Source organism: Dermacentor andersoni, chromosome 1, assembly GCF_023375885.2.
Source record: "Dermacentor andersoni chromosome 1, qqDerAnde1_hic_scaffold, whole genome shotgun sequence".
NCBI lineage: Eukaryota > Metazoa > Arthropoda > Arachnida > Ixodida > Ixodidae > Dermacentor > Dermacentor andersoni.
Window position 1 is genome coordinate 71951675 of NC_092814.1, and position 26721 is coordinate 71978395.

A 26721-nucleotide genomic window follows, 5' to 3' on the forward strand; every position below is an offset into this window, starting at 1 on the left:
CATTTACTTCATTCAACAGCTGTCTAGAAGTGCATGTAAGATAAACTTGCTTTTACAAAATATGTAGTGTTTCGTTGAATCCCAAATAAGGCAGGTGTCAGTATTTGCGTGTGTGTGTGTGTGTGTGTGTGTGTGTGTGTGTGGGTGTGGGTGTGGGTGTGGGTGCGCGCGCGTGCATTTTCTACCAGGAAAATAGGACAGGCTTCAAATTTATGGCACCACCGAGTGATCCCTTTCAGTCAAAGTGATTGCTGCTTCCTTCAATTACAGTAAAACCTCGTTATAACGAAGTTGAAGGGGGGGGGGTCATAATTACTTCATTATAACCATTAGTTCGTTATAGCCACTATCCATTTCTATCCTCAATTAGCAAGCAAGAGAGGATGTACTCGCCACCAAATCTCGCAGCAGCCCACCATGCGAAAAAGAAAACAGCCGTCAGATAGAACAAAAAACAAGCGAAAAAAGACAGCAAGGAATTGCTACTTTATTCACGCCAAACGGCTCATCACTGATCGGTCAACAGCACAGCAGCTGGTGGCTCACTTCGCAGAAAGAAAGTCCTTGACAGATTTTTGCCGCGTCTTCTTCAGGCGAATGATGGCTTTTTCAGCTGCAGCTGCTGTTTTGAGTCCGTCCTCGCCGTCATTGTGAGCACCAAAGAAGCGGCGCAGCAGGTATGCCGCATCCAGCGCTTGTGTGGGTGTCGGTACATCGGGTTCGCCAATATTAGGCTCCGGGCTGTCGTCGACACATTCATCACTGTCGTCATTAGGCATCCCCCTCACCGCGGGCATAATTTCCGCCTACGTTAGCTCTTCCATCGTCACCGCCTCAGTATCGGCGCTGACGTACATGCAGAAGGTGTCGCAGTCATGTACAACGCCGGCATCAAGGAGAGCATCCCACGACGCTAGGGCTTGATCGCCCGCAGCACCCTCATTGGCGGCAGCACCGAGATCTTCGCTGCATAACCGCCGCTGCTGATGCCAAATGAGGCATGCCGGAAGCAATTGGCGATCGTGCTTGCCAGTACAGCCATCCAAGCAGCCTGTAGCAGCTCGATCGCCATGTACAAGTCGATTGTGGACTCGCGTTTGCAGTAGCCTGACTTAACGTTCATGATAACTCCTTGGTCGAGGGGTTGCACAACTGCAGTACAGTTCGGCGGTAAGAAATGTAGCTCGATGTTTTTGAGCACAGCGGCAGTGTGGTGGGCCACGCAGTTGTCCAGTACGAAGCATATCTTCCAGTTCATCATGCCCAGCCACTCGTCCCACTCCTGCAGCCATTGTGCGAAAATTTCTCTCGTCATCCAAGCCTTACGGTTGGACACATAACTCACTTGGAACTTTCGTTTGCCTTTGAAGCATCGAGGTGACGCACTTTTGCTGACCACGAGGGCCGGTACCTTTTCCGAGCCATCCATGTTGGCATAAAGCAACACGGTTACACGGACCTTGCTCTGCTTACCGCCCTGGCAGCATTCACCTTTGAGGGCCAAGGTTTTTTGCAGCAGCATCTGGTAGAACAGGGCTGTCTCATCTGCATTGAACAAATCCTTGGCACTGTATTTTTCTAGCAGCTATCCAACGTTTGTCTCTGCCCACGCCACTGCAGCTTCGCGGTTGACAGACTGCGCTTCCCCGCTGACAGTCCTGCCGACAAGGTCATTGGCGCTCCTTGAAACGCTGCAGCCAGCTGACACTCGCCACAAAATCGTCGGGCCCCATGATGCACGCGAAGTCCCTCGCTTTGCACTGCAACAGTGCCCCACTCACAGGAGTGCCACTTGGTCTTGCATCCAAAAACCAAAAACCACTTGAAGACCGCCTTTTCCACAGCTTCAAAAGCGGGGGCTCGCAGCTTCTTTCTGTCGCCTTTTACGCCACGTGCGACAGCACTAGTGACAGTTTCTTTACTGCTCAAAATTGTCGACAGCGTGCTCAACGCTATGCCGAAATCTTCGGCCACTTCCTTCTTCTTCACGCCGGACTCTACGGCTTTCAGCAAAGCCGCCTTCTACTCGACTGATATCGTTTTGCGCTTCCATTTGGCGTCGTCCTTTGTGGCAACGGGAACTCGCATGAATGAACCAATAGAAACACTTATGTTGTTGATGCACACGGTGGCAACGACAAGCAACAACAAAACCATAGTCGGCGCCACCCCACGCACGCAGCGGAAGAGCAGGCGGCCAGCCTCGGAAACTCCGCCGCTTCGGTGGCAACGGTAATTGGCGCCATCCATCGGGAGGGTGAGAAAGTAAATCTACTTCTCTTGCACGACCTCCTAGATAGGTGCACCCACGTGCACCGATCCAGGAGGCTGTGCTCTTTCACCCCTCCTCTCAACTCCTCTCTCCTTGCCCTCCCTCGCAACTCCCTCACCTTCAACTGTCATTGCGCGCGCCCCCCAGCCCAGTGAAAGCTTAGCCCGCTGCATGAAGTTTCATGTTTCGTTATCTGCTGTTATCGGGAAGCGTGCACTGCTGTGCTGCTGGGACCAGCGTGGGCAGTTTTGTCAGTTTCGTGGTCCTCGATAGCTGTGTGCTTGTGCACCGCAATGTTTCACCCGTTTCCCGACTCGCACTACTTGTGCATCGTGGAGTGGCGCATGAATACCTCAAGAACAAGCCCTACAAGGTTCTTCAGAGTGCCTAAAGGCAACAGGTGAGCACGCAGAGCCAAGGACATCAAAAGGCGCATGTACACGAACACGGCCCTGTGTATGTGTGTGCTCCATGAGTCTCCAGACATGGTTGCGCCTTGATTGTGCTACACTTCCCTCTTACCAGTAGCGAAAGCTAGATCTTCCTCCTCATTGTCACCTGGTCTATGACTTGTGTTTTTCTGTGCCAAGTCTAATTCTCCAACTTCAGTAACTCGCCCAGCTTTCCATTCCGGTCTCAGTGCTTTTCCTGTGTGTCACCGTTCTACAAACGTACTAACAGCTGAAAAATTACCTCAGTAATTGCCGATGGGAAAACCCCGCGAACGACCTTCATGTGTAGGCATGATACGCTTTTTTTTTTCTTGAAAGCATGAGCATTGAAAGTGTCCTATATGCAGATTTTTGCAGTTCATGTTTATTACACAAAGGAGTGCCCAGTAGGTATGACGTAGTGCCTTAAGTGACGTAATAAACGAGTTTTGCACCAAAACCACACCACAAGACACCGCTTTCTTGTGTGTGTGGTTTTGGCGCAAAACTCATTTATTATGTCGGATAACCAATTAACCCAGCAGTTCACTCTCCATAAGTGATGTAATATTACTGCTAAGCATTGCATTCGTGGTGAAAGAAAAGTTGTGGTGTTGGCTTATTTTACCTGGTCTTTGATTGAGGAATAGGCCTTTCTGCGAATGTTTTCTATGTGCTGCTGCAAAAGCTGACTACCTTCTGCTCTCCCTTGCCGCCGTTACTCTAGTTATGGCTGTATTTCTTATTTAGTATATCTCTAGTTATATCTGTATTTCTGTTTTTAGTACAACATTATTTTTATTCTGCCATGTCTTTTTCATTTTGTTCAGTAGTATAAACATGTCACGCATTTCATATACTTTTGTTCAGGTATATAAGTAAGTTCTCTTTTTTTTTTTTTTACGGCTATCAGTAACACAATCTTAGCATTTTATTCAATTTTTTAGGTATTTTGCGTGTCATTGTTTTTGCCATTACCAGTGAATTTTCCTTTTCTTTAGTTGTCATGATTATGTCATACACGTCTTCCAATATTGTGCAATATCTCAGTGAGTATATCAGAAGCTCTAAGTGCACGTATCAGAAGCTCTTGTACACTTTAGTCTTTAGGGCATTACATAAAATTCTTTTTTATATATGTGTACATGAAACGGCCTTCTCATTTTCTTGAGTTTCTTTTTTTTCTTATTATTATTTCACTGTCTCTGAACTTCTGTGTTGTTTAGTAGTCAGGTACATGTCATGTATTTTTCACTTTTGTTCATTTTCTGAGCATGTATCATATCAAGTTGTGCGAAAATCTTTGTTTTCGGAAACGGTAATCAATAAAATGAGGCCAGAGATCCGTTGTGTTGGAAGTGGAATTTATATATGTTCTGGCATATGCTGGCATACTCAAAGTATTGACAAGATTGCGTGCATGCAAACACGTAAAGAACCCACGGAGCATCATGCCCCAGTTCACAATGCCAATGTCTGGCCTAGCGCACGTGCGATAAGACAAAAAATAATAAAATGCGGCACGGACAGGCAAGAAAAAAGCAAAAGTAAAGGCGCACGGGGCATGACGAAGGGTGGAAAGGCAGCGGAGCAGGTTGTCATAATAATAATAAAAAAAAAAAAACAGAGCGCTAAGGTGAGGAGGCACCGCACGGCTGCTGTTCCTGTTTCCATGACAATGTAAACAATCATGTGTGCCGCCATTTTGCCATAGTGTCACCCTCCTGCTAGGGCCATAGCTGAAGGGGACCTTTGTACTAGCGTCAAAAGAGCGTCTGCTGCTTAAAAACAACCAATGGCAGCCATGCGAAGATTTACCCCTGGGTGGGCGGGTCCACCAGTTCCATGGGAAAGAGGAGATCGAGAGACGCACACAGGAGACGCGAACGTCGCGTGCTGTAAGACATTGACCTGACGGGTACCAAAATAGTCAGTAAATGCTCATTGTGGAAAAAAGAAATTGCCAACAATTACGTTACTTCCTAATACAAAATTTGAGCACAGCTCTTCAGCTGTATCAGCTTTTCTATATACTGAGGCTAATAATTCGAGCAAGACATGTATGTACAGTTACATCTTTTTAATTCTTCAATTCTTCAAGAAACACTCCACTCCCAGTTCTTGATTGTCATGAAGGTAGCTTTGTGGTAGGAGAAATAGATGGATATATGCTAGACTTGCTGCACCAATGCTTGGTTCGGCGTAGCGCACCTCTGGATTCTGGCGGCGACCGTGTTGGGCCTCTGCTCGGGCAGCTCGTTTAGCAGCAGCGGCAGACGAAGGACTTCCACCGGTTGCCTCGCTCATGGCTCAGAAAGAGCTGGCTGAGAATAAACTACTTATATAGGCAGACGGATTATAATATAAACCGTTTGTCTGGAACATTTCGCACCAGCTGCCGTAAATGGAGCGTAGCTTGGCGCAGCTGCCTCGCTTATCAGGAGGTTGCGGGAGGCAGTGCGTAGGTGCATAGGAACTTTGCACGGCGAAGAGATGGCAGCGACTGACTGATGCCGCTGACGCTGCTAGCGAGTCAACTGAAGGTGGCTTTGCGTTTCGGCTTGGGAAGAGCGCACCGTGATCTGCTGATACCGAGCCAGTGCTTCAGCAACCGGAGAACACCGCACATGATCGCCGCCATGGGGGAGAAACGGGAGGGAAGGTGTACACACAGTGGCGAACGGTGGCGGCTATGCGTTTCGGCTTGGGCAGCAGCACATCATCGAGATCAGCCACCACACATGGGTGGCATTGGAGGAGGAGCAAAAAGAGCAAGGCTCACGCTGTGCGCGAGAGATGGCGCCAGGAGCATGCGCAGCTAGAGCAGCGCACTGGCCCTGGCTACAGAGCTGGTTATGGCAAGGCATGACGGCGCCGTGAAACACAGGAACGGGCACCAAAGAGCTGTGCTCTAAAGAAAGGTTCGTTATACCCATTGCGAGGAAATTTTAGCTTCGTTAAAACTAGGTTTTCAATACATGGGCATCTGTTGGAATTTCAAGGGGAATGACGATTAGTTCATTATATCTCGGGAGTTTTGTTATAACGAGGTTTTACTGTATACTTAATACTAAAACATGAGACCATTTGAGAATCGCTCATCCAATTTTAATTAGCCAACTAGCACTGTATGCTGGTTAGCTGCCATTTAGGTGTTGGAAATGGTTGTGTGAGAGAAAAGTGATTGATTACTGTGTGCTTTTTTTTAACAGCCCAGCCTCCTGGTATCCCAGAAATATCAAAGAAGTCATTGTCTGAGTGTTCAGTCAAGGGAGATGTGGAGTTGTTCATTATTGGAAAAAATTTTCTCAAAGATACAAAAGTGTTGTTCAAGGAGCCTGCTTCTGGTGAGTATAACTTGATATTATATTTCAAGTAGTAACATTGGTTATTATCTAATGCTTCTAGCTTCTTGCATATGTTACTAAAGTGCAAAATTTTTTGGTTGCATGAAGGATTTGTATTGCTTCTTAAATACAAGTATTGATAATCCGTGTCATCAATATGCTACTAATGCTCTTGTTTGCTGTGCATTCAATGCAACTGCTTTCTACTTGCAGATAATTTGGGAGACTGTGAGCCAAACTATGTTTGGGAAAAATGTGTTGTTCCAGAAAAGGAATATTTGCAGCCGGTAAGTGAACGAATGCAATTGGGAATGTTAGCCCTGCTATTAGCAAAGCTAACAGCAGAGCTAGATGTTATAGCATCTTGGAATGTATCCACTGGCAGCAATGATCCGTGAAACAAAATACAAGTCTTGCATTCTTGTCTGAGCTGCTACACTCACAGCTTAGGCAGAGCTACCTTCAGATAATTCAGCTTTAAATAATTAAATTACTTTAAATAATTACCTGGATTAGGTAAATAGAAGTCTGATTAACAAACAGGAATTAGTCAATCCCGGATATACGCAACTCAGATATATCGAATGCTTGTCTATATCGAACATTTGTAAAACCCCTTGAAAATCCCATAGCGACGTACTATGCGTACATGGAACTCCCGTTCACTGCGACATTTTATACATTGAATGCTGTGCCACGCCATGCCACATCCCAGCAAGTGCGCTTCTTCTAACAGAGACACAACTAATGCTGCCAAATCTGAAACTGCACTGTTTTAGGCGACGCTGTCAAACAAGAGATTGAATCTGGTGGGTAGTACTTGCCATGAAGGAAATATGAGCAGGGTGCTGTTGATTTTGTTTGCTGCACATATGGATGGTTCGTGCAAAGTGCGGTAGTTCGTTATGGGCAATAGCAGATCTCCACTCTGCTTCAAGAATGCATAAGGCCTCTCAGTCCGATACCTATTTCACAAGACAGCGGGGATGACTCAATCTTTTCACTGAGTGGTGCCGGGCATGGGATGCTGAACTGGAGGTGCTGTACCGCCAGCTCTGTCTTGTTGGAGACAAAGGCTTTCCACGAGCAGCATTTTAGAATTACGAAAGTGGCCAAAACAAATCTGACCCCAAACTCCACTTGGACGAATCTTTACATTACAGTTTGAATTTAACAAAACCACAGCATGCCACATCCGTACTTTGCGGAAAGCCCCCCATTGCAGCCGCAACATGCAAGACTCATCACTACACGAGACAGGTCCGCGCTGAACAAGTTTCATGTGGGCACTTACAGTTACATGAGAGAGGTAATGCCTTGGATGTTCTGCAAGCTGAAAACTCCTTTCAAAAGTAACAGCGTGTGTATAGTGTCAGCAGTCACCGACCTAGGGGCTAGGGGGGAAGGGCTGAGAAGGAAGGGACATGTACTGGCCATAAGAAGACGTGCAGACCTTTTTAGGGTGGCCGAGAAGCAAGGATGACTGGTTGCAACAGGAAGCCAGTTCCAAAACCCAACACAATAGTCCGCCTCACTCATTGGCCACATAGACAGTCAGCCATTTAAATGCCTTATTGTTGGTATTGTAGCGGACATGCGGCCAGGCACGTTCACGCGTGATTCACAGTACAAGTGCGCTGATGGCGGCACAGCATGTATCCATACAGGTTAGTTTACTTCCGTGGTGCTTTCATTTCTGCCTTATTTTAAATAAATATCAGCAACAAGCCCTTCGACATGCGTGAGGCACATCGCAGTCTAATGTCCTGGCAGCGCGGGCTTTTAGGATTAGCATTGCAAAAACCGTTCTGCAATGGGAGTGCCTTGCAGCATTAGTGACCAAGAAATAATACAACTTTTCACATTCAACACGGCCTTTAAGAAAGAAATTAGGTTCCTGCTTTTCACTGTCTTGGGAAACTGTCAGAGACATGCAGAGATTTCGGATAAGCTTCAGATAGGCACATTTTATATTTCGAAGTATTGATATATTGAACTATTGAACATTGAACAATCCCCTTCGAGTTTGATACAGTTAAAGGGACTAACAACTGGCCAGAATGTGTTGTGGGACGTTGATAGAAATGAAATGAGCATGCATTATAGTGATTGAATCTAGCATGCTGTTTGCGATGTAAGTAGGAATTATAATTTTAAATTGGCAAAGAACGTCTCAAAAACCAGTAAGTGGTGAGGCCAGGCAGTGAAATCTTCGTACTTGGGATATATACTATGAGATTACTGCACGTAAGTCAACTATTATTAAGTACAGCATAATTATTACTCGAAATTGCAGTTGGTATATTATAAGACAACCAGGCTTTATTCAATGCTTCGTAAATCAAAAGCGCACACACGGATACGGCAACACGCTGAACTGCGTATCGCGTGTGAAAGGGTCGTTGCATTTTCAATCCGATTGGTTTTGTTTTTACTGGTTAAATACAAAAGCAGTTGGACAGGAAACCACGAAACCACGTAGCTTTATTGCAGAAATACTTTAACACTTCGGAAACATGAATTGCAGGAACATAGACTTTATAAAAAAAATAATGCTTCTCAAAGCTACGGCCGCACTTGTTGTCTGCCTCCCATTACTGCCGGCGTATAATCGCTATCACGCTCACCTATCACCATTTTCAAGATGCTCCCAGTGAACGACTACATCATTGCTGCAGATAGAAAAATTCTGATAAAATATGTTCCACGGCGTTTTCCACGTTACCACTTCATGATTAGACACGCTGCCCAGTAAGCTTTCCATTGCACTAAAAAAAAAAATGGGTACTGTGAAAATTGGTTGTGAGTCCCTTTAACCCTCAATATAATGCAGTCAGTAAAATCGGCAATTTGCTTCGTTATATCAACATTTCATTCTATTGAAAAACAATCTTTTATGCAAATAAGTACTGTCGCCAAACTATTTTTCTTGCATGGAAAGCAGCCACAGAATATTCCAAATTATTGGCCAATCAGAAAAAGCAAATTCAAATGAGAAAATTCATTTTGATAAGTTTGGGAGTCGGCGAGGAATGATATGGTTTCATGCCATGTACGTCAACGTTATCTTCTCAGCGGTATGAATTAAACGAACCCAGCCATGCTTTCACGAGCACTCCACCCCATGGCTGATAGTGTCACCTGCATTGGGCCGAACAACACTATCAGAAAAAGCACCAGCAGCGGGGAGCGAATGCTTCGTTTGCCTCTCGCTCCAACAGGTCACCGAAACTCTAGATTACGCAACCTCCAATACTAAATGCGCGATAAGTCAGCATACATGGTGCCATGCCGTCTTGGCCCGCCCACTCTTTGCATACACAGCAGATTGCCTCTAAAGCAAGATGTGCGGCTGCATATGTGCTCCGCCACGCTTACAGCCATGCGCAGCCACAGCTGAGGTGCACGCCAACTTACTCCCCGCCCCCTCGCTCGCGCTCGATTGCATTACCTCGAGCTGGCTCCCCTCCCCCTCTTTCCCTTTGCTCACTCAGTAATGCGGCACTTGTGACGCCACCATCTGTCTTTTCTAGGGATGGAAACGCTGTGCCAATTGCGCCATCTTGCTCCAAACCATCAAGCTGTGGCAACCTGTGCCAAAACACTAATTTCAAATGATTTTGCCAAATTTAGCATGATGGGTACGTTCAGTTGCAAGCACACAGCCATAGGCATGTGTTGGCTAGTGCTTGGCCCTGCAATCCAAATCTAAGCAGTCCATTTCAGCGTCTGCATCTTTAGAGTGTGGTGTGTATGGTGGCATAATAGATGATAGCAACGCGAGAACAAGGTAAAAACGGGAGCCAACATTTCGACAAGTGGACTTGTCTTTTTCAAAGTGACGAATGCTTTCTCGGCACAGTATATATATAGGTAGGGTTCTTATAAAGGGGAGAGGGGGTAAGACGGGTGGGTGAGGCAATGACCGAATGTGGTTTTAGTGGCGAGGGTATAGAATTGAGAATAAAGGGGTGCTATGCACACGGCCGTGTGTCAGCCGGCGCGTGAGCGGCTGTGTACACAGCACCCTTCTATTATCTCCTTCACTGGAGGTCAGCGGGCTATCATCTCTCTGAAAAATATAATAAAAAAAGTGGCAGAAAACAGTGCTCGTGAGAAATAAAAAGAAAAAAAAATTACTGAAATAAAATAAATATATAAATATAAGAAAAAAAGAGAGAGAAAGAGCAGGAAAAAAATACACTAAGCAACCAAATGCAAATAACTGAGTATTGTTGCCTATAGCTTGAAATTTAGCATAGTGAATGGATTCTAAAGCTGCCTTTGAAATGTTTTTGCCTATTGGTTGCAGTGTCTTGAACTTATGTATAAGGTGTGATTCTCTGTATTTTCTTTCTCGTTCAGAACAGAAATTTGACTGTAAGATGTGAAGTTTAAGTTCATCAAAGTTATGACCTGGTTGGTTGAAATGCTCGGCGATAGCTTCGGGAAGCTTTTTAGCTGTGTCCGCGCGATGTCAGTTTAACTCGATGTTCATTGATGGTGCTGTTTCACTGATATATTGTTTCTTACAGAAGGAACATTCAAGCATATACAGTTGAACCCACTTATCACAATATTCAAGTGCCACGAAAATTCCTTTGTTATAACCGATAATTGTTATAACCAGGTTGCATGAAAAAATCCAAATAGGGGGATGGCAGAGCTGATATGAGAAAATTTTGTAGGCAGGGTGGCTAGTGCCTCTCCCCACCACCTTCCTCCACCCGGCTGCTCATTGTGTTCGCTTGTTTAACTACTTCCTGGGCACTCCGATCGCATGTAACAAGCCGCGGCTGTTGGCGTTAAAGAATGGCACTGCTATAGCAACTGCAGAGAGGTGCCACGGGTGGAAAGCAATATGCGAGCACCGCCGAAGCATCACTTTGGTGGCCCCAAAAGGGGCCTTTTAAAAATATCAAGAAGATGGCCGCGGCAGCCTGTCAGCTTGAGAAATCCAGAAGAAACGTTGAAGAGAGATCGCCACAAGTATCTCACCACGTACTTCTCACTGGTTTGCACGAGAACAGCCTATGTCCGTCAGCCATGCATGCTTTACGCAAAGCTTGCCGACATCCTTCTCCAAGGCATCCAAGCGCTCCACGTAGTGCAGCAGTAAGTTCCTCGTGAAAACTCCGGAGGGGACTGAAGCTCCGGAGGGGACTGAATCATGCCGGGCCTTTTGTGAGGACACCGTTGAGGCAGCCTGCCCTACCGCATCATCGCTGCCATCGTCACTCTCGCTATCCGATGCAAGCATGCTCGTGACAATCATCTCATCGGTTAGAAGCACTTAGTTTCCAAATCTATAGCCGTGCGCTTTCTTTTCAGCGACAACGTCGTGCATTGCCGATGATCAGCGGGTGGATCAGCCATCTTGAGTTTCGTAGGCGAGTCAAGCGAAGTTGAGAAACCACGTGGCCAGGAACAACTTCGATACAACCAACAAAAACGAAGCGAGCAATTAAGCTGTTTGCAGAACTGCACTGAATGAGGAGCCAGCGAGCAACATGCGAACAATCTGCTTGCGGTGCAGTTACCGCGGTCCATTTGTGTTTCGGAGGGTGGTGCGGTGTAGAACTATGGGCACAGCCCATTCACGTTCGCAGGGGTGGAAGGGCGACAGGAGAGAGCCGCGCGGAGATGACTGAAAAATGAGCACGCGGCGGCTGTTCGACCAGCGGCCCATCGTGCAGTGGCTCGAATTTCTCGTTTTCTATTTTTCTTTTCAAGGATTTCACATTTCACTACCTTTCGGCTCGGACACCCAGCAGCCAGACTTCGTTATAACCGATAGTGCGGCATCTGGGTATTGTAGTAACCAGGTTATTTCACCATGGAAAACATACAAAAGTTGACGGTGCAGCAGCTTCTCATTGTTATAACCAGTATATTGTTAAAGCCACTGTCGTTATAAATGGGTTCGACTGTAATTCACATCCAAACTTGTGCAAGTAAAGCTAGTTTTCACTTCGTGTGTAAAACTATTTGCGGTGCTTTTTATTTTAGTGCCACTTTGAAGGTGCCTGCAGGTTTTGCACCTCGGGCAACAACATGCTTTTGTTACGGGGGAATGATGTTAGCTGACTTTGCGTGCACTTACATGTATTTAAAGTTTCTGTTGCGGCGATAGGTAACCCTTGGTACATCAGAGAATGCTTTTCTCAGATGCTCATTACTTGATAATATTGGGTTGTATTTTTGTAGGATGTTTATGTTTGGGAGGCCATTGGAATATTTTGTTATAAAGGCTGGCAGTCTGTCAGAATCTGGTGTAGGCTGTTTCTTGGCTAATTCTGACTGCCTCTCTAATCTTGACGCAACGTCATGAGCTCTGTCGAAAGAAACTTGTGGATAGTTTCTTTCTGCTAGCGTTGGTTTAAGGTCATTTAGCAACGATATAATCGTTGTCCTTGCTGCAGATTTTTCTTATTCGTTTCACTTGTCCGACAAAAATTCCTTGCTTGCAGTGTCGCAGGTGAACACTGTGTTAGTCTAAATATTGCTGGCTATCTGTAGGCTTTCGGTAAAGTGTCATTCTCAGTTTTCCGTTTTGTTGGAATCGCACCGCTGACGCCCGTTGTTGCAATCGGACCGCTGGCACGAGTTGTTGCAACTGGGTCGCAAGCCCCAAGGGTAGCGTTGGCCTGGCGGCCTGGGGCATAACTGGAAGCATCCGAAGGTCCCGGCAAAGCATGAGTCGACTGGTAACAGAACAACTTGTTTATTCTAGCATCGCAAAAGAGCGGGCGGTCAGGTCGACCGAAGTGGAGAGACGGGAGAGCACGTAACTCAACGGATGAAATCGGAGCCTCTCTCTTGGCGTCCGGGGGCAGCTGCTTTTATACTCTCGGAGTCGAGGGCAAGAAGGAACGCCTCGTCAGAGGCGCACGTGATGCGGGGCACGGACACGCTGAGAGACACGTTGAGACGAGTAGGTGACGCATCCGCCGGGCCGGCGCCGGTCAGACCTCCTCGCCTCACAGTTGGGGGAGCTCCTCTCCCCGGCTGTCGCGCTTTGACAAGCGTGGGCACCAACATGCACACACACACACACGCACACACGAAGACACGTGGCATTGAAACATGCCTGGACGCGCATGACAGGAGGCGTTACGGCAGCGCTGAACGGGCCAAAATGTCCGCCGTTTTGAATGAAGCCCCGGCGTCCGTTGCATCCGCGCCGGCTATACCGCGCGTTGTAGGCGAAACGTAACAGTTTTCTATATATAGACTGTCATGTCGAGGAAGTTGATTTGACTAGGAGAGTGGTAAGTAGTAAATTTAATACTCGGGTAAAAGCGACTGAAATGGATAATTAGGTCGGTTAACACACTTGTGCCGTGTTACCATATCATAAATATGTCGTAGATGTAATGCAATTAGGTGTAGGGTTTTAAAGGGTAAGATTTTAACAGGTCTGCTTCAAGCTGTCCCATGAAAATGTTCGCATACGTAGGAGTGAATGGTGTTCTCATGCTAGTGCCGAAAGTTTGCAGGTAGTGAAGAGAATAGAATTTGAAATAGCTGAGCGTGAGAACTAACCTAAGGAGCGATAGGTAAACTTCAGGAGCGTGCGCTTGGGGATTGATTGCGAGGGATTTAGAAACAGTTTTAATTCCTTCCCTCATGTGTATGTTAGTGCAAAGGGCAGAAACATCCAAAGTGACTGGAATAGCATGGTCAGAAAGATTTGGTTGGCGTTGGTACCGTCGATAATTCAAAGCAAGTGCGACCTGTCTTGAACAAAAGATAGGAGGATGGTGGGGATGTTTGACAGGTGGTGATTTAAGACTATAGATAGTGACTTGGTAGGTGTGTTGTTACTCGACACTATAGGCCTACTTAGGATTTCTGCTGTAAATATTTCTTCTACAAGACTGGACTGGAAAACTTTATACCAACGTTGGTACCAACGTCTCCCATGTAGGTACCCAACAGGTCCCTACATGGGAGACGTACCTGGCGGCCGCTTCGCGGGCCTGCTGGACGGCCCATTGCTGTTCAGCAAGTAGTGGGCTTCTGAGGGACTTCTTCCACTTGCCCGAGGTAGAGTCGGGAAAAGCGTTTCTACACTCCCAAAGCATCTGTGCGAAAGTTACCGTCGGTGTCTCCACATGAGGGGCACGTGTCGCTGGGGTACGCGTGGGTATAGAACACATGTAATTTGGCAGGATTTGGGTACATGTGCGTCTGTAGTAAGCGTAGTGCTAGTGCCTGCGACCTGTTAAGCTTGGGGTTTGGCGGCGGAAAGATGCGGCGCCCCGGGTAAAAGTGTTTTGTAATTTTGCTGTACGTAATGAGCACGTCCCGGTTGTCCTCTATCTCGTCGAGATGGGGTTGCCCAGGAACAGCGCAGTCGGTAAAGCGCGCACGCTGCATCGTTGGCGATCTCAGTGAGGTTGGGTGGGGCGCCCGGCACCCGACCGAGATGGGGGTGCTCAGATCCACACTACGGAGGATGGATGTAGATCACTTCCTGTTTGCCGTCGAGCATGGCTAGGGTTATGGCTAATTGCTCCGCCACCTCGGGGTCTTGGGTGAGGATCGTGGCGGAGTTGAGGGTCCACTGCGTGGATGAGACCGCGGCAAAAGCTCGATTTTTGCTGTAGGCAGCATCTACGAACGTGACGTCGTCCTCTTTCGTGTCTATGCGCTGGAGAAGGGCGGTTGCTCGGGCAAGGCAACTGTCTCTGTTGTGGTCAGGATGTACGTCTCGCAGAATAGGAAAAGTCTCGGATCTTGCGGGGAATTGGCGTCAACTTCGGTGGAGTCCTGGTCATCTAGGAGAAGAAGCCGAGCTCGTGCAGAATGTGGTGGCCCGCCTTGGTGGTCGTGAGTTGGATCACCTGGTTTCGCTCCTGAGCCTTGGCGATCTCTTCTAGCCTGGTGTTGTGCACACCAAGCTTGAGGAGTTTCTGCATGGAAGTGGTGATCGGAAAGCCAAGGGCCCGTTTCACTACCTTTCGAATGAGGGTGGTGGGGTCCATCTGGCTTGATGGACTATCTTCGCAAGTGAATGGCGCTGGTTAGTATGGGTGTTGGTGTCGTCAAGCAGGTGCTTAAGGAGGTTCCACATCTTACCGTTACTGACCTGCCTGTCAATCGAGTTACAGATCTCGTCCCACTGCTGTTTGGAAAGGGTGTGGCAGTGATCCACTATGCCCTTGTTTAACACGGATATGCGTTTGCGGAGCCTGCGATTGAAGCGCTGACCTTTCCAACATGCTAGGAGGGACTGTTTGGCCTCGAGCAGGTGGGTGAGGTGACTGTCCATCTTCTCAGTGGGCAGGTCTGTACTGACGGTTTTGGTGGCCTTAGCAACGTTGGCTTTGAGCTGAGCCGTCCACATCTCGAGGTTCGGGGCGTCGTCGGGAGGGAGTCGTTCTGCGCGAGCCTTACGGAAGAGGTCCCAATCAATCCACATGTATGACTTGGTCTTCCAGCCAACAGTTGGGAAGTGTACTGCCAGTAGGAAGTGGTCGCTACGGACATCTACCCGAAGGTTGGACCAGTGGGCTTCAACGATGTTCTTGACAAAGCATAGATCCGGGGTGGTGTCTCTTTGTGTGGATGTGCCGGTGCAGGTGGGCAAAGCCTTCTACGGGAACCTTATCTATTTTAGGAAGAACATAAAAGCGGCCTGCTTCTTTGTTCTGAGGCATCATGATGTTCAGATTGCATGATTAGTTCCTTGGACAGGTGCTCCGCTATTGTGCTTTGCACAGCATTTCTGTAGTCTGAAGTTGGATTAGTTGAGTTTTCTGTAATGGGTGTGGTTGCTCAGTTGTTTGGAGGCCTCATTCTTGTACGTTTTTGTAGGCCAGATTACGATACTGCCACCTTTGTCTGCTGGTTTTATTACATCATTTCTTTCCACAAGTTCTTTAAGGATTTGGTGCGGGGCAGGGGACAAACTTTTGCATTCCAGCAATGCCGCGTTGACTCTACAATTTCCTTTGAGGTTAGCTTTATGTATAAATCAAGGTCTGGGCACTGTTCAGCTCCCGGTGTCCACGTGCTAGGTGGTCTAAGAGAGTCTGTATCCTGTTTTCCTACGTCTGGCCTACCGAAAAAGAACTCCTTGATGCGCATGCGTCTTGAAAACTCTTATATCTTAGTGGAGTTCGTATTCGTTTGCTGCATTGTTCGTGGGATAAAACGTTTAACCACGTTTCAGGAGATGGACTTCATTGGGGCTTAGACTCTGGGATATGTCTACTACGTTGCTGCAGTGCTCTGGATGCTCGCTTGTAGCACTATTGGTGGAGCTATGTGCTGTAGGGGTTGCATTAGTTTTCTTGGGTGGGTCTGCAGCTCCAATACCTTTGTGCTGGTATTTATCTGATAGGTTTTCCACCCTAGTTTTGACAAATTGTTCAAGTTCTCTTTCTTTCCGGTTCAGATAAATTTATGCTGTCGAGCTAATTGGTAATTATCGCAAATTGTTCCTTGCAGTTTGCTTTGAGAATATCCATTAAAGAGAGCGATGCGTCTTCTAGGACAGCATTCCACTTCATTAATAGCCTGGAGAGTAAAGAGCCGAGGGCACGTCTCACCTTAATTCTGAGACCTTTTGGGATTTTCCTCTGTTTAATGCAGCTAGTGTAAGTTTTTAGGTGAAACCTGTAATTTTTTTGTTTGGGGGCGAGTTTGCGGGATTGGAGGAAAGGGTGAGATTTGTTCTTGCGTGTGCTTTCCATAGTGCGTGGTAGTCATTTCTGTTTGGTTTGGGCATACCTCTGGGGCGAAACATCTTCAGGTGGTGTCATTTTACGCTTTATTTTCTTGTCGAGGGCTGCATCAATGTCTGTCTATGTATCTGTCTGCTTATTAGTGTATGTAGTTGTTTTGGTGAAGGCTTCGCTGGTGGTTGTGGGCTTACGTATGAGCGGGTGTTGTTCACATGGTGTTGGTTCTGCGTCCACTGTCTGTGTAGACTCTCCTTTGTTTCTAACTTTGGTGGAACATGGTGGTGGTGGTGGTGGTGGTGGTGGTGATGTTGATGTTGATGTTGAAGCAGGCGGGGTTAGCCTGGCATACATAGCCGGCAATTGTTCTGCCTGATCCTCCTTCGAGTTGAGATCAGGGGTGTGTCACCAGGTGTCGATGAGCCCCGTGTCTCGCAGGAAGACTATCAGCAGTCGTTGCGCTCTCTTCCTGAATGCCGCGGGCCCTCTGGGGAAAACAACTTCTTCAAATGTCCTGTGCGTGAGACCACTCTTTTGTAGGTTGTCGACCATCGCTTTTCTTTCTGTGTCAAACTGCGGGCATAGCCAAATGAAATGTTCGATGTCGCCAATGTCACCACAAAAAACACAGAGTGGGGAAGCGCGAAGCCCAGTCTTGAATAACCAAGCTGAGGTGTATACGGAGTCGGTCCTGATGCGGTACAAAAGCGTCGCTTGTTCGCGTGTAAATCCATGAGTCACACAGGATTCGTGTGGATTCTTGTGCATCTCTCTAAAGTGGAGGCGGATTGCACCCTTAGGGTTTTGAAAAGCTTTTGGAGCTTTCACTTTTGGGACAGGTGTCAGCGCTAGGCGTGCAAGGGCGTCAGCTTCCTCATTTCCATCAATTCCTACGTGTGATGGAATCCACTGAAACCTTATGTTAAATCCTTTGCTCGTTAGGTCGTCAATCAGTGCCAGAGACTGCCTTGTAAATTTGTCTAGAGGTAGGCCCCGATGTAATCTCTGTAATGCTGACTTGGAATCCGTCAGCACCACAACATCTCGTGCAGAAAAGGCCCGTAGTTTCCGCAAAGCCACGGTGATTGCGGCGCTTTCTACTGTTGTAGAGGAAACTACGCGATCCAGTCGGCCAGACCATGACACATCAAGGGATGGTATGCAGAATGCCGCTGCACAGCTATCTGTTTGTGCGCACACCGAACCGTCTGTGTACACTTGTAGATGGCTTTGAAACACAGTGCTCAAGTGGTCCGGCACAATAAACTTTGCTTCGGCAGTTGAAATGGTGCGTTTCGTCGGTAGGTGGGGTACATTGAGGCTGCAGGTAACGTCCGGAAAAGATCATGGCGGGTCAATGCGACTTCGTTTAGGCCATTCCAATCCTAAAGATCGGAAGGTGTTCAGCGCCGCATGGAAATGTGAGCGAGTTCTTGCTCTTAGCCGCCGGAGAAGCGCCGTGCCTGCGCGTGACTCGCCCAGCCTTAATAGCTGCGTCAGCAAGGCCTGAGATGCCAAGAGGCGGAGTGGAAGAGACTGCCTCATTAGTGACTTTCTTGTTTGAAGCCGCCGTTGGAACTCCCATCGCCAAGCGAAGTCCCTTTCTGTGCACTGCCTCCAAGCGCTCGAATTGACTCTATGACGGTGATATCAGAGGGAGCTGATAGAGAATGCGGCTTGTTATCAGTGCAGCGTTCAGTTTAAGCATGGATATAGGATTGTTTCTCCAATGTACACCTGCCAACCGACGAAGTGCGGTGACTCTTTGCACTGATGCAGCCACAACACTTTCGACCGCACCACGCCATAGTAGCTTGTTGTCGATGGTGACGCCCAGGAATCGAACATGAGTTGCACGAAGAATTAAATGCCCTCTGATATTCAGCGTCAGACGTGTTGACTTGCGTCTCACTCCCGGGAAAAGCATGAAGGCAGATTTTTCTGCTGATAAAGATAGGCCAAGCGTCGATAAGTGTCGATCAATAGTGGAGATTGCGGCCTGGGCTATCCGGGCCAAACGTTTGTGTTCGTACCCCGAGATCCAAATGCAGATGTCATCTGCGTAGATGGACATTTTAACTGCCGTCCGACCTACTTTCAGGGCATCTGGAAGGCTGGCCATGGCAACGTTAAAAAGCAAGGGAGATAGGACACTTCCTTGTGGGACGCCAAGGGAAATTCGTCGCTTGTCACTCATTATACTTCCGAGCTTAACTTGGACACATCGATCACTGAGAAATTCATGGACGAATCGAAGAGCATTTCCCGAGACGCCCATGGCTCGGAGTCCGTTGATGATGCCTGTATGAAGCACACAGTCGTATGCCTTGGCAACGCCTATAAAGATGGCGAGTGTGGAAAGGCCGTCTACGCGATGGTGCTTGATATGGCTTAGTAGATCCAAGACACTGTCCTGGGCACTCAACGGGGACGAAATCCGGTCATACATGATGGCAGTCTGTTTCCTTGCTCAAGATACCATGTTAATCTCGTACATATTAGTCTTTCCATCAAGTTTGATACACATGATGTTAGCGATACTGGCCGATATGAGGTGAGGTTTGCAGGATCCTTTCCGGACTTGAGCACTGGCACCACCCATGCTGTCTTCCACGCTTCTGGGATCTCTCCTGTGCTCCAGACGTGATTAAATATGTCCAGAAGGGCTCGTTTTCATTCATATGGCAGATTTGTCAGCATCTGATTGCTGGATCGAATCGGGACCCACAGCACAGCGTCTTCTTAATTTGCTAAGCGCCAAATCCAACTCACGAAAAGTGAACGGCCTATCCATGGTATGGAATGCTTCAGACAACAGAGCGTTCGATACTCCTGCTGATCTGCCAGATGTGTATACGTCTGCAAAATCTTCTGCAAGGGTTTGCAAATCTTTTCCTTGCTTTAAAGCAAGTGCTTCGAATGGCCTGTGTAGGCGAATCTTTCCGGATAGGCTATTCATTACTCCCCATATCCTTGTCGTGGGAGTAAACGCCGATAAACTCTCACAGAAAGCAGCCCATTGAACTCATCTTAACCTTTTTGTGTGACGACGGATGACAGCGTTTATCCTGTTGTATTCAGTTTTCGCAGATGGATTTCCCGTTTTTCTCATTAGTTTTCGCTCCGCTCTCTTACGCGCTGCGCAGAGGTTCTTTAGTTTCAAATCAGGAGTAGGGAAATGATCTGGCAGTTTCAACATTGAGGTAACCACTCTTTTGCTCCGCAGCATATCTGCGAACAGCTCACCAGGGGATTCATCCAACGCTTCTCTGTATGTGTCCCAGCAGGTCACAGCACAGAATTGTCGCCCAGCAGTGTGAAATCCGGTGATGTTGGTGAAGATCGGAAAGTGGTCACTGCCCATCCTGTCTGGGGCCGTTGTTGACGATACAAGGTCTGTAGAATGGATCACGAGGTCTATGGCACTCCATGAATCTGGTGGTCTGAAGAAAGTCGGTTTGCCATCGTTCGCGATACATATGTCAGCAGCATCCGCGGCTGCGACAAGTTCCTTGCCTCGGGAATCTGCAGTCTTATGTCCCCAAAGCGAATGATGTGCGTTAAAGTCGCCACAGATTATTATAGGAGAGGGGCAACGAATGCAAAGGTCCTTTATGAACGCCTCCATGGAGACCTTCCTGCGCGGACTTATATACACCGACACCACACTGAGTTTTTGTTTTCCTAGGCACACTTGCACAGCGGCAACTTCCAAGAAGGTAGAACAAAGGTCTTGCACTGGTAAGGTGATGTGAGGTATTTCTCGCCTGATGTATATCATCGCACTTCCATTTGCAAATGACGGTATACTCGGATTTCCATGTCTGACGTACCCTGGGATCGTCCTTCCATTTGGGAGACCGGCCTCCAAGAGGGCTAGAATTTGTATAGGTATGTCTCGAAGGAAAAGGCTGAGTTCAGAAAGACGCTGTAGAATACCGGCGCAGTTCCATTGCATTATTAAGGGCACTTTTGCACGACGGAATGGACCAAGTGGGCGAGAAATTGCCATTATGCTACTGAGGGTACATGGAAGTAGAGCAGAGTATTACTGACTCAAGAGCCAGCACTGCTTCCAGCATATCCTTCGTTGAACTAGCAGGCATCTTCGCGACGTGGGAACGTAGTGCCGTGAACAAAGCGCGTATCACATGCTGGCAGTTTTCCTGCTGACTGTTGCCAAGTGGTACTTGAGGTCGGTTTACTGCGGCCGTATAGGTGCGTTTTTCGGACTCTTTTCGAACAGGTTTCTCAGCGGCTGTGACCGTTTGCGTTGGCTCAATAACTTCGTTTATCGGTGTGAGACGCGGGAAATGAGATGCGTACTCTGTTTCCAAACCAGTTAGTTGTGGCGCTCTGGACGTCTTCTTCGTGTTCGATGGTGCGCTTGCACTCTTTGGACCCAGAACAAACAACTTATTTCTTCGCTGAGCAGCTGTCCGCCCAGGACATCGACCGTAGCTAGCAGGATGGTCACCGCCGCAATTTGCACACACAAAGTTGTCTTTACTTGCACACGTCTTAAAGTCATGAGGTCCCCCACAGAGCTTGCACCTCTGTTCCCCACGACAGTACTTAGCGATATGTCTGAAGCGCTGACATTTAAAACAGCGTGGTGGTGTCTCCACGTAGTCGACAAGCTCGTGTCTGGTGAAACCAAGGTTGATCTTCTCCGGGCGTTTAGAATTTGGAGCAAATGCGAGAACCACCGAGTTAGTGCGCCTTGACTCCCATACAGATGAATAGGTTTGGACCCGACGGATGATTCTTCTTGCATGAAATACTCCCTGAGGTCTCAGGTAGGTGAGCAGCTCTTCATCCGAGTACCATTTAGGGACTCCTCTAACAATGCACGTGTTTTTCATATAACTGTGTGGGACACGGGCAGATATGACTATGCCGCCGATATTCTTGGTCTCTAGAAGGACATTGGCTTGTCCTTCTGTCTCTACATCTAAGAGCAATGCTCCATGTGCTGTGAAGTGGCTCTTCACTGGTGCTCCACCGAGAATCGTTTCAAGCTCAGAATACAGTACAATAGGGTTTACTTGCCTTAAATCATCTCTTTCGGATGCTGCAGTGATTAACACTGGAATGCCCTCCACCCTGTCTTTACGATGGCGCACAATTCGGAAACCACCCTCGTCCATGTCTAGGTCTGAAGGGTTCGCCACGTTGTCGTCCTCGATGATAGTTGGCTCGTCTTCAGGTTCACCAGTGTCTTGTCGCTTGCAGTCAGGCTGGCTTGTACAAACCAGCTTGCGTTTCTGACCTGGTGTCAGCCCTTGGGAGGTCATGGCGGGGTGCTCGTCAGTGCCAGCTTGGTTCCTTCTAGCACCTTGTGAGGTGGCGGGTGGCGCAGCACCCGTCGGTCTCCGATACGGAAGGTAGCTTTTCGAGTCGACAGACGTCTTGAACCGTTCTGACCAGTAATATTACCAGAAAATAACGAAAATAACGATAAATGTAGGCAGAGCTACTCAGACAGGCTAGCAGCAGGTTCGTCGTCTTCTTCTTGCGTATGAGCTGGTGTTGAAGATTTCAGGCATGTGTTTCTGTGTTGTAGCTAACTGGGACGGGGGCTTTACTGGTGTTGGTTGCATCAATTTAAATGAGTTCCTGAGCCTATACTTGATGTTGTAATTACATTGACGCCATAAAAATTGGGGTGTAGTCTGTCCCGGGCGAGCAGAATGTCGGGGTCCTGGTGTATTTCAGTGTGATGGATGACAGCGACGTTCCGTTCCATTCTGAACTTCCATTCTGAATGAGAAAGAAAATACAGAGAATCATACCTTATCCATAAGTTCAAGACATTGTAACCAATAGGCACAAACGTTTCAAAAGGAGCTTTATAATCTATTCGCTATGCTAAACTTCAAGATATAGGCAACAACACTTAGTCTTTTGAATTTGGTTGCTTGGTGTTCTTTTTTTACTCCCTTTCTCTGTTTTTTTTTTTATATGTTTATTCCATTTCAGTAACTTTCTTTTTTTTTTTTCATGAGCACCGTTTCCTGCCGCTCCTTTTATTATCTCTTTCAGAGAGACGATAGCCCACTGACCGCCAGCGAAGCAGATAATAGAGGGGTGCTGTGCATACGGCCATGTGCATAGCACCCCTTTATTCTCAATTCTACACCCTTGCCGCTAACACACCTTCGGTCGTTGCCTCACATGCCAGCCTTACCCCCTCTCCCCTTTAGAAGAACCCTACCTATATATACTGTGCCAAGAAAAGCATATGTCGCCTTGTAAAAGGTGAAGTCCACTTGTCGAAATGTTGGCTCCGCTTTTACCTTGTCCTCGTTTTGCTCACAATCTTGAATTTCCATCTCCTGCCTTCTCGTGTTTTCCCTGGTGGCATAATAGTAATTTAAGAAAATGAAAATTGTTTTGTGCTGTACAATGCATTACGAATGTTTTATAAAATTGTTACGCGTTTGCATATATGCGGACCAGCTAAAGATGATTTGTACTGGTGCTCATTTCATGGCACAGTAGGGAAGGAAAGACGTGCTGAATGAATAAGGTCGTACAGTCTGCTCAGTCTGTAGCTCATCAGTATTGTTATACGTTTTAGCACTCAGTATGGCGCCCTATTATTAGTACATCTGCATCGATTAATGGGCGAGCGCTGTGCGTGTGACATTATAATTCTATTTTGTTTGTGCATCATGTCTGGTTACCAGGATGATAGTGCACCGCGGCACACCAACAAACGACCTGCTTGCTTTCATGAAACTTCTTGGTCACAAATATCCAATGGCAACTGCAATCGTCATTCAAATGTGCACTCAGGCTACACAACTTTCCGCCCAGCCACACCGCACAAAATCAGGTTCTTGCCATCGCATAATGCAAGCCAAGGGTGTAATACAGTTTCAAATTTAGTCAACCTTAGCTACCAAATTGTGGTCATAATTAAACGTTCGGAGAAACTGAAAACCTCCGAAATTGCGTTCGCGGCAACGTTGTTCACGACCCGACTTGTGCAGATCGAGTACAAAAATTTTAATAAATCATTGTTCAGCGCACGAAATGTCGGTTGCTGTTTTACACTGGCTTTATGGTGCCTGTGGCGGAACCACAAATGAGCCTGAATAATCGAGCCTATTCAAAATATTGGTTGACGATGCAGAGCAAAAAATCTGAGAACATTTTTATGCCTTTATTGCTTTAAGAAATATTTTAGAGCTTTCTCTCTCTAAGCGATGTGAAATATTGGCAAAGTACAATAGCCACTACATCAACTTCACTTTTATTCTGTGGTATTCTGCTATATTAACTGAAGGTCGCCAAGAATTAAAAATTACCTGACGGCATTGCGCAAAGGGCGGTCATTGTACCTTGATGCATGTTGTTCTAGGTGGCCACTGTTAATATTTCTCATTTATTGTGCACGAATATGTTTAATTAGCTAACATTGTTAATTTACGTAATCAATGAGATGTCAATGAAAAAGTTGTGGGTGACATTGAGAAATTACTGATAATAGCATTTAAAACAACCTAGGGTTCGTGAAGACTGTTCTCAATGAGAAAGAAAGCTCATGAAACAAATACAAAATAAAAACAAGAAACAAAAACCGCTGTGGCCATGACTACGCATGTGTGCACCAAAGATTGCATCGATCTTTACGTAAACCTCGTCAAATAGGGGCACTGGGAATGAGTGGTTGTGCTTCTTTCTCGCGCCGCATCAGCAGTTTCTCATGCACATCTTTGGTCCCTATCAAATGTGAACTAGCACGATCTTGTAGCGGTTCACTTTCAGAACTGTTAGAAGACTGTGGCCCAGGTTTGTACGTTCGTGATATACACAATGCACTGATGACAAGGTTTATGTCTGAGACCGCTTATATTACTGGTGCGGGTACTCGTTTTCACTTAGATTTTTTTTTTTTAATGTCACAGGCTTTTTTTTTTCTTCTTCTTCTTTTTGACGGGGAAAAAGGACAACTTAAGACCTGGGTCGCTGTATACGCTGTTATCGGTAATTTCTAGACGTGTTCCACAACCTTTGCATTCACACCATATTGAGTAAGCAAGGTCATAAATGTCAATTTAAAATTAAATATTACTTGCTTGTTCACAAAGAAAACAAAAACTCCACTAGCATGAACACAAGCCTATTAAATGGACACTAAAGGCAAATATTAAGTCAAGCTAAAGTAATAGGTTAGTGCTTGAGAAGCTCTAAAACCACAATATTATTGCGAACAGGGCCTCAATAATCGAGAAAGAAACTAAGGTAAATGCAGGACATGATTAGAGACTCCCCCGAGAGATTCAAGCACTTGCCTGATGATGAAAACACTCCTCAGTTAAATTCTGTCACTAGTACTCAACCACTCGTTGCAAAAAACATCATTGTATTATATTAGAAGATGAAATAAAATGCTACTTATCCAGTTTTAATTCATTTTTAGAAGAAAGAACTAATTGAAATTACCCTTCACAACAACACGGACAGTCGAAAGGTTTCGTTTTCGCTCGACTCCGCGCCGCCCACTCTTTCACGTTTCAGCAGTTTCGTTATCGCGTAGTGCTGCGCTGGTTTTGCTGGCTCATGAAACTCGCACAAACTGCAAGTAGCAGAGAATTCAACTTCCATGTTACGCCGTGGGATGCCCGAACGGTCTGCACCACTTGACCAAAAAGCAGCTGCAGCGGCGAATCCACCACTCTGTCTTGGCTCGGTGCTGCCATCTGTCGGGCGCCGTTGCACTCATCGACGGCAGCAAAGGGCGGTGATGGCATATGCAACGTCACCACTCCCCCGGTTGGGTGGCAGGAGATTAGAATTTCGAAAAAAGTATTCGGACCCTTCAGATGCAATTTTCTCATAAACTAAGTCTTTTCTTGGCACAAAACAAGCATTGCGAGGTTTCTGGAATGGTATTTAGACAGTCCATGTCGACTTATTATTTGCCTTTAGTGTCCCTTTAACATAAGTGGGCGCTGTTCATGGAAAGCGTTCAGTTGTTTTTTTCTTGGCCACATTTAGTTCGCACACCCAGTATCTATTTAATGGTGGTTTCTGAGAAACCTGTATGGGATTCCTTTGTAGCTTCATGCTACAGTCAGATGGAAGACAAATTTTCCCTGTCATGAATGTTGCTCTCCTTGTGGGTTTCCGCAGAACTGATCTACTTTAACATAATAGTGTTCTGCAAAGTCAAATAAGGAACACCCTTTCTTCATATGCCTATATTTCACTCATATTGACCTTTACCAAGCTGCTCCAAAACATATATTTACTGCTCCAAGACAGACAATTCATGCTCCAAGCCTGCTCCAAAGTGCCAAATTTGCTGCTCCCAGAGCTGCTCCAAAACTTCCTTGGCCGCTTCCATGCTTGTTCTCTCACCCTCGCACACTTTCACTCCCACCTAAAGCACACAGTGCGTGGGGCGTGATAGGATCTTATCGCACTTGGACTTCATACGGAATATGATGCGGCTCCACTTCTTGTCGCATGGCGTGCGATTTGAGACGTGCATGTGCAAATAGCCACTTGTAATTCAATCATTTGACCATATGTGTCCGTGGAAGTTTCCATTTATTGTCTCGACATTCCTTTGCGGCGACAGTGAAATTTTGTTATATTGAAATGGCACACACACTTTTTTATGTTGAGATACTAAATATATGGTGTTCTATGGACAAGAGGTTATGAAAAGTTAAATACTTCGTTATATCGAGAATTTCGTTATATTGAAGTTTGGTATACCGAGGTTTAATTGTATACCCATGATCAACTGTACTGATTAGCAGATTACTATGTTTAATGGCAGATAAATCCCCTCTATTGCTAACGGAAGATTGGCAGGCCAGGAAGCAACAAAGGTGGGAAAGACGGGTAATGATGCCACCTTGGTATTCCTCAAAAAGCTGGCTCTACTTTCTCATATGGTGAAAGCAAGTGACCAGCAATAGTTATTTTTTTATTGACTGTTTAAACTAAACATTGCATAC

General features: G+C 46.6%; 1 protein-coding gene across 2 annotated transcripts in view; it reads left to right on the plus strand.

Annotated features, from left to right (window-relative positions):
- LOC126544793 (uncharacterized) overlaps positions 1-26721 on the plus strand; it is a 122039-nt gene that overhangs the window by 67052 nt on the left and 28266 nt on the right. For both annotated transcript variants that reach the window (XM_050192261.3, XM_050192262.3), the window contains exons 9-10: positions 5916-6050; positions 6264-6337. In XM_050192261.3, the coding sequence (XP_050048218.1) occupies positions 5916-6050; positions 6264-6337 (209 nt within the window). The remainder of the gene's footprint in view (positions 1-5915; positions 6051-6263; positions 6338-26721) is intronic.